General features: G+C 49.1%; 1 protein-coding gene across 2 annotated transcripts; it reads right to left on the bottom strand.

Moving 5' to 3' along the window:
• Positions 1 to 1,909: 1,909 nt before the first annotated feature.
• SLC2A2 (solute carrier family 2 member 2) lies at positions 1,910 to 10,299 on the bottom strand. Of its 2 annotated transcripts, XM_054282674.1 has the most exons (12): positions 10,285 to 10,299; positions 9,557 to 9,652; positions 9,014 to 9,044; positions 8,788 to 8,920; positions 8,140 to 8,264; positions 7,297 to 7,412; positions 6,607 to 6,769; positions 6,045 to 6,232; positions 5,085 to 5,189; positions 2,881 to 2,982; positions 2,263 to 2,466; positions 1,910 to 2,101 (listed from the first exon to the last, which is right to left on the bottom strand). In XM_054282674.1, the coding sequence occupies exons 1-12, from the start codon at positions 10,297 to 10,299 to the stop codon at positions 1,910 to 1,912; spliced, it is 1,470 nt and encodes a 489-aa protein (XP_054138649.1). The 2 variants fall into 2 exon arrangements, with proteins under 2 accessions (XP_054138649.1, XP_054138648.1); XM_054282673.1 differs by having other exon boundaries at positions 8,788 to 9,044.
• Between the last annotated feature and the right edge of the window lie 4,460 nt (positions 10,300 to 14,759).

Raw genomic sequence — 14,759 nt, 5'->3', positions numbered from 1 at the left:
CCGTGGGCGCTGGTCTCACCTGAGGGGACCTGTGTGCAGCACACAGATGGACAGCTCCACACAGACCTGTGCCCCAGCTCTGCTGCTCCCTTCTCCTCCCTAGCCTGGGCTCTGGTTCCAGCAGCCCTGCATGCCCCGTGTCAGACCCAGGTCACCCACCACATGACAGCACATGACAGTACTGACCCAGTTCTCCAGTTAAATCCCAGCAGTCACTCCAGCAAAGCCTTTGGTACAGTCTTACTGCTTCAGTGCACACACCAGGGCCAGGCATTTCTGCCAGTGGGCCTTGTGGCTGCTCTTCCCATCACTTGGAAGTGACCGGAATGTGCTGTAAGGTTAATACCAAGACAGTAAAGTCTACAAAGGAAAAAAAGTTCAGGCACATGGAAAGGAGCATGAACCTCCCCTAAACCCAAACCTATAGCAGCAGTGTGATCCTTCTCAGCCCATCTGTTTTGTGCTTTTCATTATGCTCAATCCTCTGTTACATTTTGGCCACTGCTTCACTAGCAGCTGTGGTGAGCACACAGTGACCAAGCAATGCTGGTGTTTCATCTCTAAATAAATAATGGGTTTCTACCCTGAGAAAGTTGCCAAAAAGTAACCTGGTATCACAACAAGGAACCTGCAAATCTTAAAAGTAAAGCAGAGAGCAGGCTTTTACAATGGTTCCAAAATATGCCCCCAAAAAAGGAAGAAAAATCCTTGGAGTTTGATTGTGACACATAAAAATGTCTCATAAAGAGCAAAAGGAGCACAAACAAGGCTATGGAAACAGCATGACCTCCTGCTTGCACACTATCTTGGCTGAAGCACATCCAGCCAGCAAAATGCTAAGTGATGTAAAATGGGGGTTAGGTAAGTGGCACCTTCCAGTCAACCTTCCAATACCCATTTCTTCTTTGGGTCATCATTAATTGTTGCTCTGTGAGCAGCCTGAGCCCTTGGCTGGACTGGGAGCCTGTGGGTCTTGAGCACTGTGTGAAAGGAAGGGAAGGAAGGTGCAGATGGGGAAGGAGGTGCCCTAGCAATGGTCACACCATGGAAGAGGTGGCAGCAGGGCTGGAGTCTCCTCACGTGGAGGCCAAGAGTGCCCAGGCCTTTTGTGTGGTCAGTGTTGTGCTGTGCCTTGTGCTGTAGCAGTGAGAAGGGGGAGAGGAGAGGCTTCCCGGGAGGAAAGAGTGAGCTAAATATTATGGCTGAAATGTAGGAAGTGCCCATCAGCCCAGCCAGTTTCTGAGATTCTCAAAAAAAATACTGCAACTGAGAAATCCTTATGAGATCAGACAGCGTTTCCATAATGCACAGATAGAAAAGCAAGGGAAGTACATCCCAACCAGTTCAGGTGGGATCCACCATCTTCCTCTGCAGAAGCAAGAGTAAGGGGGTGTTTGCTCCACCTGTTTTCCTTGGCACCTGGGGTGATCAGTGCTGTGTGCTGGTGGCACAACTGCATGAGCAGTTGGATTTTAAAGGCACCATCTCACTCAGCAGAAAGAAGCAGAGATGGGGATAAAAAAGTGTAAACATGAAGCTGCAGCATCAGCCAGCCCCTCTTTCCTTCATTTCAGCTAGGAGACAGCCCTGCTCAATGCTGTCTGGTAAGATCCCAGTCCCACTGGGCTCTTCCAGCAGGGCATTGAGATGGACACGTACAGTACTTCTCCTGTCCTTCCTCTAGCTCTTCCTGCAGCCCAGTTGTCCCAAGTGTCTCAGAGTAAAATTCCAGGTTAGCACCTCTGTCTGGGAGGTGTGAACCGCAGCAGCCAGAAGGAATTTGATGGATGGGTCCTCCTGGTCTGCCAGCTGCAAGGTTTTTGTGCAATGAGACTTTTGCCCAACATTCTTCCCATGATGTCTGAAGGAGGTGCACGCCCAGTCCCTCCTTTCTGGGTGCATGGGATGTCTATGCCTCCTCGCTGCGTCGCAGGTCCTGCAGCTCAGTCATGGCTTTGGCCGAGAGCTTCTTGCGGCGGAACACGGCTGCAATCTCCTCAAAGGACTTTCCCTTCGTCTCTGGCACTTTGAAGTGTGCAAACAGGAAAAAGATGAGGAGCAGACCCGCGAAGATTGCAAACACGTATGGTCCACACAGATCCTGCAGTGGGAAAGTGAGAACAGAGAGACCACCATCAGCACCACAGGAATGGCTCCCCCTTCCTGAGGTGTGCCAGCCAGGCTAGGGGATGGAAATCTGGGAGGCACATTCACATGGGATCGTGCCAGTCGTTTCTTTGTATGGGTTAAGAGATTTCTTACTGCTATGTACTGGAAGCACATTCCCACGATGAAGTTGCAGGCCCAGTTGCAGAAGCCGGCGACAGCGATGGCGGCAGGGCGCGGGCCCTGGCTGAACAGCTCGGCTACGATAAACCAGGGGATGGGCCCAGGCCCCACTTCGAAGAAGATGACGAAGAGGAAGATTGCGACCATGCTGACATAGCTCATCCAGGCAAACTTGCTCTGCAAGAGGTTGGTGTTATAGTCCCCAAGTAACTATCATTAATTATCACTAACTACTTTATTTAGGTTTGTTTTTCAGAAATTTCTTTCTATTCAGACAAAGGAGGACTGGACATGAATAATTAATGTTTTAAACTCTTGTGCCAGGTGCTGGCTGGGCATGTGGTGCCAGCATTGCTGCCTGGAGGAGCTCACAGCCATCAGCTCAGCTGTTACTTTGAGCCCTCTCCTTGCCTGCAGCTCAGCAAAATGAGGCAGAATGGCACCCTTTAATAACCAGAGTGTCCAGCAAATGAGGCCACCCCTTATTTGCTTTTTTATCTTGATGGGGCTTGCAGCAATAGTTTGGACTGATTTTGATGGGATCTTCTCTTGTTTTCAAACCAGGGAGAAAAAATGGAGAGAAATCCTTACCAGGAGCACAAGCCCGACTGTCATGGCCACGGCGCTGGCTAACATGCCCATCAAACCTGCCAGGAACAGGGACCTCCTGCCTGCCTTCTCCACCAGAAATACCTGTAGAAACACATGCAGGAGCTCAGTGTCCAGCACCACCACTCTCAAGATCAGGTCCATAAGCAATAACCAACCTACTACCACTGCCACATTTTTGCTCTTTTGCTCTTAGCTCTAGTGGTATGGATTTATGTGCTGGTTTCCAAGTGTCAGAAACTCTGCTGGCAGCTGCTGGGGAGACTGACTGAGCAGTCACCCTGCCAAGGGCAAGGCAAAGGCACACACACTCAGAGCCCAAGCATTTCCAAGCTCTCAGGACTTCCCACTGCTCCTACACATTGCTGACTATGGACTTTCTCTCTCCCTTTTCTTTTTTTCTTCCAGGAACTAAAAACTTACTAGGTCTGCATTAGTTTGAAATCAGGCTTCAGAATGTAGCACAATTCAGGTCACATCACGGGCCATTGCACCTTGCCTGTCCTGAGGCAGGGATAGTTGTGTAGCAGCTGCAGTCAGGATTTTTCCTCCAATCACTCCCAGACTTTTTTTGCTTTGCTGGTAGTCACAAAGCTTAGTTTGCTCCTTCTCAGCTCCTCTTGGTGGACTTCAGCCATGTCACCCAGCTTTTGACAGCTACATAAGTCTGTACCAGACACCTCACACGATGGGGAGCTGTAGGTCCCTCCAGAGGACTGTGCAGGTGTCCTGGCCTAACCATGCCGCAGCCTCTGAGGCTGCCTGCTCCTTCCCTTCTGCTTGAAAGGACACCTGTGGCCAGCAGCCCCCCCTTTGCTGCCATTACAGCCATGATTTACACTTCCCAGAGACCGTCTCTGTTGCTGAGGGCGGTTCATGTGCTGACACGTGAAGTTGCAGAGGATGAGTCTCTGCTCCCTTCTCCCCTTGCCAAGGTCCACCCAGCTGTCAGCACTTCTGCCTTTTGATCGGGGTCTGTCATTTATTGACAAAACCGGGTAATTTTTAAGTGCTCGTGGACAAAAGAAGCAGAGAGCAAATGCCCAAGGCTGTTGGTACCACAGCCCTGGGGATTGAGCTGCAGGGCACCCTCCATGCTGAAGAAAGGCTTCTTCCAGCTGCACACCTCTGGACCTCATTTCACAATAAATATAATTTCTCCTCATGGGGCCTACAATTGACTTTCTCTAAGGCAGATTTACTCCAAGATGTCCTCTCTCACACATACTGGAGTACAAGTGGTTTAGATTGGAAGGGACCTTAAAGATCATCCAATTTCAACACCCTATCATAGGCAGGGACACCTTCCACAAGACCAAGCCTGGCTGTGGACAGTTCAGGGATGGGGCATCCACAACCTCTCTAAGAAACCTGTGCCAGTGCCTCACCACCCTCACAGACAAGAATTTCTTTCTAATATCTAATCAAATCCTCATCTCTTTCAGTTTAAATTTGTCTCCTTGTCCTAAATCTCTTGGAGCTGTGTATTTCTGCCTTGCAGCCAGTCCTGCATCATGTTGGTGAAAGTTCTTTACACCCTAAATCTCTAGAGAGATATGAGGGAAATAGGCCTGGCATTTCCTGATCTTATATTAATGGCCACATTATAAAACTAATTGCCAGCTGATAGGAATTGTGTTAATCCTCTCAAGAGAGAGACAAATGAGGGGGAGGTCTGTGGAAACAGAACCATCCTTTTATTGCTGCAGAGCCCTGTGTAGATAGGATGAGGATAGGTGCTGGATTACTTTTATTGCTGTGGAACAGCCTTTGGATATCACTCGTGCAGGTGCTATGTACATACAGAAAACAGTTTGAAAGATAACAGGTAAGAGCAGACTGGGAGCTGGTGACTTCCCCATCAGAGCCTGCTCCCTGGAGAAATAGGACCTGCAGAATTGCAGTCTCAAGGGCAACTTTTCCTTTAGGGGGAAATGCAGAGTTTTTAGAGCTGCCCTGAACAGAGTGGTGCAGTTTCCACTCACGAGGCATTTAGCAGTGCAGATCAATAGCCACATGCTCTATGTCAAGGCTTGAATTTTCGAATTCAACTTTCCCAGGGAATGATTTTTCCCAGGGTCAGTCCTGCAACACTGCAAATCCCAGCTCCAGGATAAAATCATGTTTCAAAACCACGTTGTACCTTACGTGTCTTTGTAGTCCAGGGGGCAGAAGTATTTACTTACAGAGATAACAGTGAAGACCGTGTTCACCACTCCGACACCGATGGTTGCATAAACTGGTTGGTCAACCCCAGCTCTCTCGAAAATGTTTGTGGAGTAGTAAAAGATCTATCAGAATACATCAGGATGAAGGATTAGGCAACAAGGCTGTTGAAACTTTTTGTTCACATGAGGGAAGAGTTGCACTTGCTTGGCTGAGATGTGGCGCAATTTAATTATGATTAATTTTTCAACTTTTAATGGCTTGTTATAATGATTAAAGCTGAAAATTTCATGGGAGCCTGAGGGAGTTAAAAATCCTGTTGAAATTCTCCTCTTGAACTACTGCATTTGCACATTAAATCTGTTTTCTTCTGTCTAGTCTGTTTAATCTTAAAATCCAGATCACCAGCACTGAGCACTCAAGACAAATATCTTACTATGACCAAGTTTTACATTAATTTTAAAATATTCTCATTGCAATGACTCCCATTTCTTTCTTCTCTCCAAGAATAAGGTGATTCCTTTCTAGTGAAAGTTAAGGGCAGAAGGTAAAGGGTGCCTGGTGGATGGGATGGGCATGGCCTGGAGCCAGGTAGGCTGGGCATCCTTGTGTGCTCCTTAATGCTGCTGGGTGTCAGATGGATTTCTGGTATTCCAGGAGGTGATGCAAAAGTTGTTTAGTTAAAAATGGCTAGAAAATAGTGATTCTGGAGTGAACATGATGTCATTAAAGAGAGCAAACTGCTGACAAACTTGGGTAGGGGAGGGTCATGGGAGGGCTCAGCACGGGCCTGCTGTGCCAGCTGCTTTTGTGCTGGACTCCCTCCCACCCTTCTCCCCCCCTGCTTGGCAGGGACCCAGGAGCCCACTGTGGCCATGGGAAAGCCTTCTTCCATCCCTGCATGGCTTGGATGGAGCCAGAGCTGCCTTTTCATGCTCAGCATGGATCTCTTGAGAGACAGACATTTTGGGGAGACTCACCGCATTGATTCCCGAGAACTGCTGGGATATTTGCACCATCAGCGCCACAATGACAGCCTGCCTGTACTTGGAAGAGGTGAAAAGCTGTCTTATGGAGACTTTCTTTTCACTAGCAGCTTCTTGCTTTTCCTTTTCCATCTCTTCAATCTCCTTCATTGGATCACAGTTTCCTCTAAGCCTTTTCAAATCTCAGGGAAAAAAAAATATCGACATTTGATTTTCAGTGGTAGTTAAATTGTATATGTAAGGACAAGAATCTCTTTAGGCAAAACTCAAGGTAAGCCAAGGATCCAGGGTGCATCTGCTCAGTCAGGGGCAGCAGCACATCAGCTCTGCAACAGCCCTGAGATCACTCTCAAGCCTCATCCCTCAGCAGCGCTGCTTAGTCCCATGCAAATGTCTCAATAGTTTTTGATCCAGCACTATTTTGTATCTCAGATTCTCAGAGCACGAGATGGAGCAACCACAGTCATATGTGAGTCCTCAGCCAGGCTTTTCCTTCTCTGTTGTACTATGTAAAGTATAAAAACAACTCTAGACAAGCCCAGAATGTTTTTCTTACTTTTTTTAGCTTCCTCCACCTTCCCCAGTTTGATGTAAAGGTATCGGGGGCTCTCAGGACACAGCAAGAGCAGGAAGAACTGCAGCAGGGCAGCCACACCAGACAGACCAAGGAGCAGGGGCCACATCTCGTCATTGCCCAGAAGAAAGTCTAATCCAAGGATCTGGAATAATTGAGGCATATTTGAATGGATCATTTTGCACACTAACAAGAGAAAGCAATTGACCACTATGGTGTTTTGAAGTGAAAAGCTGGGGGAAAACTAGAAGCAAATTCCAACTGTTTTTTTGGATGTACATTTATGTCCCTACCTTTGTGTAGGTGGGACTTGTGCCATGGTGGGCAATGCTGATGGGGGCTTTGGGCTTCCTACTTCCCTGATGAAGCCATTTTTGAGAACCTGATTATCAGGCGTCTCATGCTCAGGATCCAGCCTGACACTGATGAGATGCTGAAAAAAATTCTTCAGGGAGAGGAGAAATTGGTTGCAGAAGTATTTTTTTATTTCTTGAGAAGTTGTCTTTGTTAATACAACTCTTACTGAAGGCAGGGGTTTAACCCCATTAAAACAGATTGTTTTGCACACTCCTTCAGTTTTGGGGTGGAATGGTGAACAATAGCCCAGTATATCACTATGGTCTTCCTATTCTCTGAAGCAGCCTCTCTGGATGTGTGTGTTTTCCTGCTTACCTGGCTGAAGAGGATGCCCGTGACGATTGCGAGCTGGTGCAGCGTCCCCAGCGCTCCTCGAAGGGCCGTGGGAGAGACCTCGCTGACATACATGGGCACGAGTCCAGAGGAGAGCCCTGCACCGAGCACACGTGGCTGTCACCTCTCCCAGACACAGCTCAGCAACAGCAGAAAGCACTTCCCAAGTGGGAAAGGAGGATGGCGCCTGTGTGCTGCACCCCACGCTCCACCAAGCCCCTCACGCCTGGCTGGGAACCACTTGCACTTCGGGAAGGTGCTGGGGTGTCCCTGCATTCAGAGCCCCAAACTGGGAAGCCTTTTTACTTGAACACACACATCAGAGCATGGAGCAGGAATTATCTGCTGAAGTTATCACAGGGTAAAGAGCCTTCTTAAAACTTGCCTTGAAACCTCAGAGTGGAGTATTGTATTTGCATACCAGTAACAGTATAAAGAGCTGTTATTCCCAAGCTAATTCTAATGTAATTCACAATTATTTGCTGGCTTTATCCTCTTTGTGCACATTGGTCCTGTGGTCTCTGTCTAGGGAACATGTTAACCAGCCTGGCTTGTGGTGTGCTCTTGCAGCAGCCACCAGCAAGACCCATCCTTGAGATACAGAGGGACCTGCTCCTTTCAGGATGTGTAATATGAAGATATGATAGAGCCAACCCAATCACTTCTGGGAAAGATCCTAGATCAAGAATGGCAGACATAGGGAGAAGAGGGAAATTCCCAGCTGTGAAAGCCCTTCTGAACTAAGAAAAGGGTTAAAAAATCTGGGAAACTCTGAACTGCAGCCCTGGACAGGCTAGCAGGGAGCTGCTTTCAGCCTGGACTCACCGCAGTACAGCCCCGTGACCGCTCTCCCGGAGATGATGAGGATGTGGGATGGCCCAAATTTCGCCAGCCCCATGAGGAGGTTCCCAGCAATGGAGAGGACATTCACCACCAGCATGGCTTTCACTCTGCAAGGCAGCAGCAGCACAGCTCCTCTGGCACCTCTCTCAGCCAAAGCAGCCATTGCAACACACAAGAGGAGCTGTGAAGTCACTTAATCAGTACTACAGGGGAAAAACAATGATAGCAGACACTGCAGAATACAAGGACTGGGGTACAATCAGAGTAGTTAAAATTATATTATCATTTCTACTTTACATCCTGTGCAAATACCATGCAGATGTCCTCCTCTTCCTTTTACCATGGAAAGAGAAGGGGGAATTCAGCTTAATCAAGGCTGCTCATCAGCTGCTCTCTGAAATGCTCAAGTTGAAAGAAAATGTCTGAATTGTAACTGAGGATTATGAAAAGCCCCACCTCTGTGATGGTTTAAACAGCATTTTGGAAGTTGGGAGAGTTATTTTTCCTTGCTTTCCTAAATTGCTGAAAATAACACAAATGATATTTCTACAGGGTGGAAATGGTTCCATGGGAAAAAATGAGAAGGTTTTGGACTGTGGGCCAGAGTCAGAGCACACAGGAGCCTCTCACCTCCCGAGCCGGTCGCCGATCCAGCCCACGGTGAAGGAGGAGACCATGCCCCCGATGGCGAACACAGACACGGACAGGGACCAGTACATGGTCAGGATGTGTGGGGAGGCAGCAAGGTCCTCGCTGGTGTCAGCTGGGGGTGGGAGTGTGCCCTCTGTGCCAGCCTGGAGGAACGTGCCATCCTCCCCAGAGGCATTGGCAGCGTATCTGTCCGGGGAGACAATGCCCAGCACGTGTGCGTAGTGTGCTTCTATCACCTGTGACAGGTAAAGAAGAAAAACGCCATCAGCTGAGATCTATAACCACCCCAACCCCTGGTTTGGATTTTTTTCTGCCTCAGAAAAAGATTTGCATTGCAGGCTCTGCAGGGGCAAAATCCTGGGGTCCCCCAGCTCCATAACACGCAGACCCCAGCGGGGAGGGGCCACGAGGGCAGGCACAAAGCTTCCCCCTCCTGGGGCTGGGCTGAGCTGCTGTTTGGATTTGGCACTGGATTTGGTGGAGGGGTGCAGTCCCTTGGCTCAGACACAGGAACCATGTTGCAGTGGGGACAGCTCCATTACATGCAGAACCCCACTCCTTTCCCTGGGGAAGTGCCAGCAGAGGGTCCTGGTTGTTCTCACCCCACTGCCCTGTCCCCTGTTCTGTGGGAGAAACTGCCTGGGAAGGGACAGAGTCCTCCTGAGGGCTTCTGCAAGGGACAAACTGGCCTTGGCTGCCCTGAAGCCGTAGTTCCTTGGCCATGCACAGCTTGAGGGGCTCGACTTACCTTCTGGGGGGCATTAATGACCCCCAGGCTGTAGCCATACTGGAAGAAGCCCAACACCGCAGTGAAGACAGAGAGGATCAATGTTCCTGTGAGGTGCTGGAAGCAAACAACAACCTCATCATACTGTCCTAGCAGTGCCAGAACTGGGGGAGGGCTGCATCCCACCCCTGTCCCAGCTGGCTGGGACAGTAGCATCCAGGGATGCTGCTGCAGCAGCACAGGTGCTTGGCTTGCTCCAAAGGAGAAGGAAAGCCCATGGGGACAGGCAAGATCAGGCCCCCAGGTGTTGGACATTGTGGTGTTGCCCCACAATGACAGTCCAGCTCTCCCTGCTGCGCTGCCCGTCCTGGCCCTGGAGCTCACGGGAGCCAAAGCTCTGCCCAGTACAGAGGTGCAAGAAGCAGCAGCAGGGTCTCATTCCCCATCCCCATCCCTGGAGCACAACAGCTGGGAATAAAACACCAAAAGGGTGTTTTTCAGCAGCACTGTTTAAAGCATTTCTTCCTCCCATTACAGTTAAAGTTATCCAGTGAGTGAACAGTGCTCTTAAAAATAAAAACAGCCCCTTGGCCCTTTTCCCCTTTGCCCCTGTGCACAATTAATTAGAGGGGACTTTTTTTTTATTGGTTTCAGTTTTGGCAAGGGATTGCTCAGTGCTGGGGTCCTGCAGAAATTCCAGTCATTTCACTGGAAAGTCTAGTGCAAAAATACGAGCAAGCCATGATTACCTTCTCTGTCTGCATCTTCCTTTTGTCATCCACCCCACAGCTCCTCTGCTCTCCTCCTGGGAACAGTCACTGTCCTGGGCTGCAGAGCAGGGTGAGGGCTTGGACAGCAGATCTGGGATGGAGGCAGGAAAATGGGCTGGTGCTTGGAGAGATGGGACTATATCAACTCTGGAGTTAATGAGAAACCCAAGTCTTCCACGCATTATTTGGCCACCGCTCAGCTCAAGCAGCCACCACCAATCCCCGTGTTTGGGACACACACGAAACAATGAGAGACCTGTAAAGACATAGAGTGGACCTGGAAAATTCAAATGATTTGGGGCTGTCCCTCAGCTGAACAGTTGGAATGTGATGTGCCAGGGGCTTGAGCCTGTTTCGAGATGCTCAACACCCACCTCAGCTTTTGTGCTGGGCGTGCATGTCACAACACAATCCTCTTGCTGAATCAGGGACAAGAAACCTCTCCAGCACATGTAGCAAAGCAGCTAGAAAATGACTAAGAGTTTTATTTTAATAGCAGTTAGCACTTGCTTTAAACTATATTCGTGTGTGTATATCACATTCAGAGCCACATATAAACACAGATGTATACAGGTCTCTCTGTGTATCCATACACAGACACCTGCATACACAGAGCCCCCTCAGCAGGCAGCTCCAATGCTATCAGAGATAGCTGTGTGTGTATATGGATATAGAACACAACAAAATTACCCAGAATATTACATTAAAGGAGGCTTTCATTAAAAATCCTACAGTGGTGTGAACAGTGAACCTTTCAGCACCACCAGCTGATGGCTGTGCTGTCAAATATTGTGGATTCTAGGTAATGCTGCCAAATACTTCCGATGCTGCCAAATATTTTTGCGTTAGCTCACTCGGCTTTCACGAACTTTGCACATCTGCACAAGCTGGTCTGAGCTGGTCTTGCTCGGGCTTGGGATCTGCTGTCCTTGACATGGTCAGAGAGAGGAGCTGCAGGGCCGGGGTGGGGGGGAACAGTGGCATCCTTAGCGGCAGCAGACCGTGCCAAAGCCTGAGTCAGCCGGGAAGGTGATTAATGCTGATTAAAGTCATTATCTTCCAGATCAGCCCCTGATGGGTTCAGTAGCCAAGCTACAGCACTCATTGGATGATGCTCTCAGTCAGCCAGGCTTCACATGGGCACAAAATGTACTTTCTACAGAGGAAGAGCAAGAGAAAAACAACAAAGATGAGTGTAAGACCACTAATCTTTGCACTGGTCTCCAGAAAGGTAAAACTTTAACTGGGAGAGGAAAGTTCATTACATTAAGCAGGCTTTGATTCCAGCCACAGCACCTGCATTCCCCTCTAGGGCTGGTGTAGCTGTGACAGGAAGGGCCCCAAGGCTGAGCTTTTTAGTTTTCCCCAATATTTGTCCTTCCTGCTGAGATCTTTGCCAATGGTGTTTGTTTGCTCGCTGTGTGTGGATACCCAGGCATTTACAAGCAGTTTCTTTGCATTGCAGTTAAATACCTTCACAATGGGACTGTCAGGATTTGACAATTACCAGGCTGCTAAGGCTTGAATCAGAAAACAAATGGGGGTCCTGACCCAAGACTAAACCTTCAGGAGCCGTGAAAACCCTGCCAGGACACATGTCCCCCTCCAGGACTCCCATGCACCCCTCAGGGGTCCCCATCCTGTTGCAGGTGCCTGGCACAAAGAGCTTTCCCTCCCTATTCTTCCCAGTGGAGGGATCAAAGGCCACCAACAAGGCATGAGCAGGGTGGCCTTTCCATGTCCTGCCCACTGCTGCTTAGAGCAGAGCCCTGCTGGAATCCAGCTTCCTGGGGATGGGGTGTGGAGCAGCTGGACAGTGCTGGGAGGCTGGGTGAGCATCACTCACCTCCCCAGGAGCTGCCTTCCACTTCATGGAAACTTTGGGTGCCAAAGGATGGAGGCCCCACAGCCACAGGTATCCCTTGGCCAGGTCTGCTGGCAAAAGGCATGGAGCTATCCCAGGGTTTTCCCACCCCTCCCTGGGCCCTCTTACCCTCCCTGCCAGGCAAGATGCTGCAACCCAGTGCCAGGGCTGCCTCACCTCTGCCTCTGAGGGGGTGCCAGCTGGGCTGTGACACACTCCTCCTCAGCTTGGCCCCAGGCAATTTCGTGTTTAACATACTGAACTCTCAGTGGCACTATCAGACTCCAGACTCTGAAATTCTCTGAACAGGGGGCTGGATGTGGATGTGGTGAGTAGCAGAGTCCCAAGGCTCACAGATGGTAAAGGCTGGTATGTAAATCTTCCTCTCACTGCCATCACTTTCCAAAGGGGCTGATTGTTAGCTTGGTAGAGAGAAGCAGAGTGTTCCTACAGGATAAAGAAGCAGGCCTGGCTCCACCAAGGTCAATGACTTACCATCAAATCTCTTGCACATCTGACAGCCAGTTGTGATCACAGTCCAGAGGGTGCAGAGAGTGGTACAGCACAGCCCAAAGCAACACTGACCCATCCCATGGCTGGAGAGCCTGGCCAGGCAGTGTTTAGGTGATGGGCAAACAGCAGGGTCTGCATTATTGCTAATGCTTTAGTTAAATAATAAAGTGCAAGAACTGTGCATAATGTTAGACAGCATTGCCACGCTTATTGCCTGCTCTGTGTTGTGTGTAGAGTAATTGGTGGTGTTGATAATCTTAACTATGTGTGATAAAAGCACTGGGCTTAAGTTTATGGTGGGGCTCTGCTTTGGAACAGCTGGGCATGCTTGTCACCTCAGTGGAAGGAGTTCAAAGATTCCAGAGGGGCTGTGAGGCTGTACCCAGGTGCTGGGGCAATTTGCACATCCATTTTACTGCTCTGGGTCATTCAGAGACAGCTTTGATGTTAAAAAAAAGGAAAAGTATGCCATAAACCAAAACAAAACAAAGGAAAAAAGGTAGATCTGGTCTGTAAGACATGGGCTCTCAAAGAGAGGCTAATGTAGCACATCAGTGTCTGGCACAAAACCAAAATTATGTTATTTCATTTCTCCTCTCTAAGCACATCAGCTGGGGCAGGCAGCACTGCTGAGGCTACATGAGAGACAGCAGCTGAGGCTGATAAAACACATTTAGGAGAGAGAATTTGGTGCATTTACAGCACTGCTGTAAAGATACCAGAGGTTAATGAGCCCCTTCCCACCCCCAGCCCTGGGTGCTGCAGCATCTCCCAGAAGAGAAAAACTGGGGAGCAAACCCAGCAAAGCTCTCCAGCTGCAGGTCCCACAGGGCAGGGCAGGATGCTGCAGGGCAGCAGTGGCTGTGGCAGGTGTCCTGTGCCAGGAAATGCATCCTGATTGCTGAGGAATCTCTGCTGGATGTCCTCAGAGCCCTGCCAGGTGGGTGGCTTAGCCCGGACACAGGCTAAGGTGTGTGACATGGAGCTCCACCCCACACCTTTGGAACAGGCAGGTTCAGTCCCTGCTGCCCTGCACGATGCCCATGCTGGCCCCAATTACAGAGCATCAAATTGTGCACGAGCAGGAAAAGACCTTAAAGTGGGCTCACATTGAGACAATGATCTGCACTTTAACTTCAACCATTTCCACCACCAGTCCAGCTCTGGGGCTGGGGCCAGGGTCACCTCAGGCATCCCTGTTCTATCCCAAAATATGTAGTGTCAACCCCCAAACCACCTCACAACAAGAAAAAAGCCATTTGGTAATAATGCTGAGACAGGTTTGAAAAGAGTCAGTTCCCACAAGTAGCTTCTACAGCCTTACCTCTGAGCAGCCTTCCCCTGGCAGAGGTAGCCAGCATCTCCTCAGGGTGGTGGAGCCAACCATGGCCCTTGTATGGCAGCTCTCAGGGCTTTTCTTCCATTTACCATGACTCATCCTTGAAGTTATACAATTTCATAGCAACTCTGTAAATAATTGAATCTGCAACAGGCTCAAGCGATCACTGCACGCACAGACATTACTGCTTTTTCCTCCTGTGGCACTGCACAGCTGAATAAATTTCCTTTCCTGGGCAAAAAATCCCAGAAACAGGATTTTAAAATGAGCTGCAGGTTTTATTTCTTTAAACACTACTAATAAGCAGTTTCTGAGGGTATTAATCAACCATAAGCACATTTTACTTTCAGCAAAAGAAAAGCAAATCGAAGTTAGTAACATTTGGAGGGGAAATGTCTTTATAATAACCATGGGTTGATTTTGTAGAAGAGGAGTTTTCAGATGGTGATGGTCCATCAAGACATCCCTTGGCCACTGCTCACTGCTGGGCAGCATCACAAAGGACATGTCCCACCTCCCCACACTCATCCTGTTGCAAAACCACCTTCCCAAGAGTCTCCAGACAAAGAGCATTGTGACTGGGAGCCCTGAAAATCCACTTTACCTCCATGTCCTCCAACACCCCAGGTTTTATTTTCCCAAACATAAAAGGCATGTCTTAATGGTGAAGTTTTGTGTTTTATTGTGGTTGGCACCAGAAAAGCATTTGCTCTGTGTTATCTCCATACACACATGCCA

Source organism: Melozone crissalis, unplaced genomic scaffold, assembly GCF_028551555.1.
Source record: "Melozone crissalis strain CALT ecotype California unplaced genomic scaffold, PUWL_Pcris_2 ptg000034l_1, whole genome shotgun sequence".
NCBI lineage: Eukaryota > Metazoa > Chordata > Aves > Passeriformes > Passerellidae > Melozone > Melozone crissalis.
Note: the sequence above shows the minus strand (reverse complement) of the source record. Positions and strands in the feature narration are given on the sequence as shown.

What these genes read in the sequence shown, in the direction of transcription:
- SLC2A2 (XM_054282673.1), bottom strand. An exon ending in ATCGGCGACCGGCTCGGGAG is followed by an intron (nt 8,265 to 8,787) that starts GTGAGAGGCTCC and finishes GCTGCCTTGCAG; the next exon opens with AGTGAAAGCCATGCTGGTGG. An exon ending in CGGGCATCCTCTTCAGCCAG is followed by an intron (nt 6,770 to 7,296) that starts GTAAGCAGGAAA and finishes CAATTATTCCAG; the next exon opens with ATCCTTGGATTAGACTTTCT.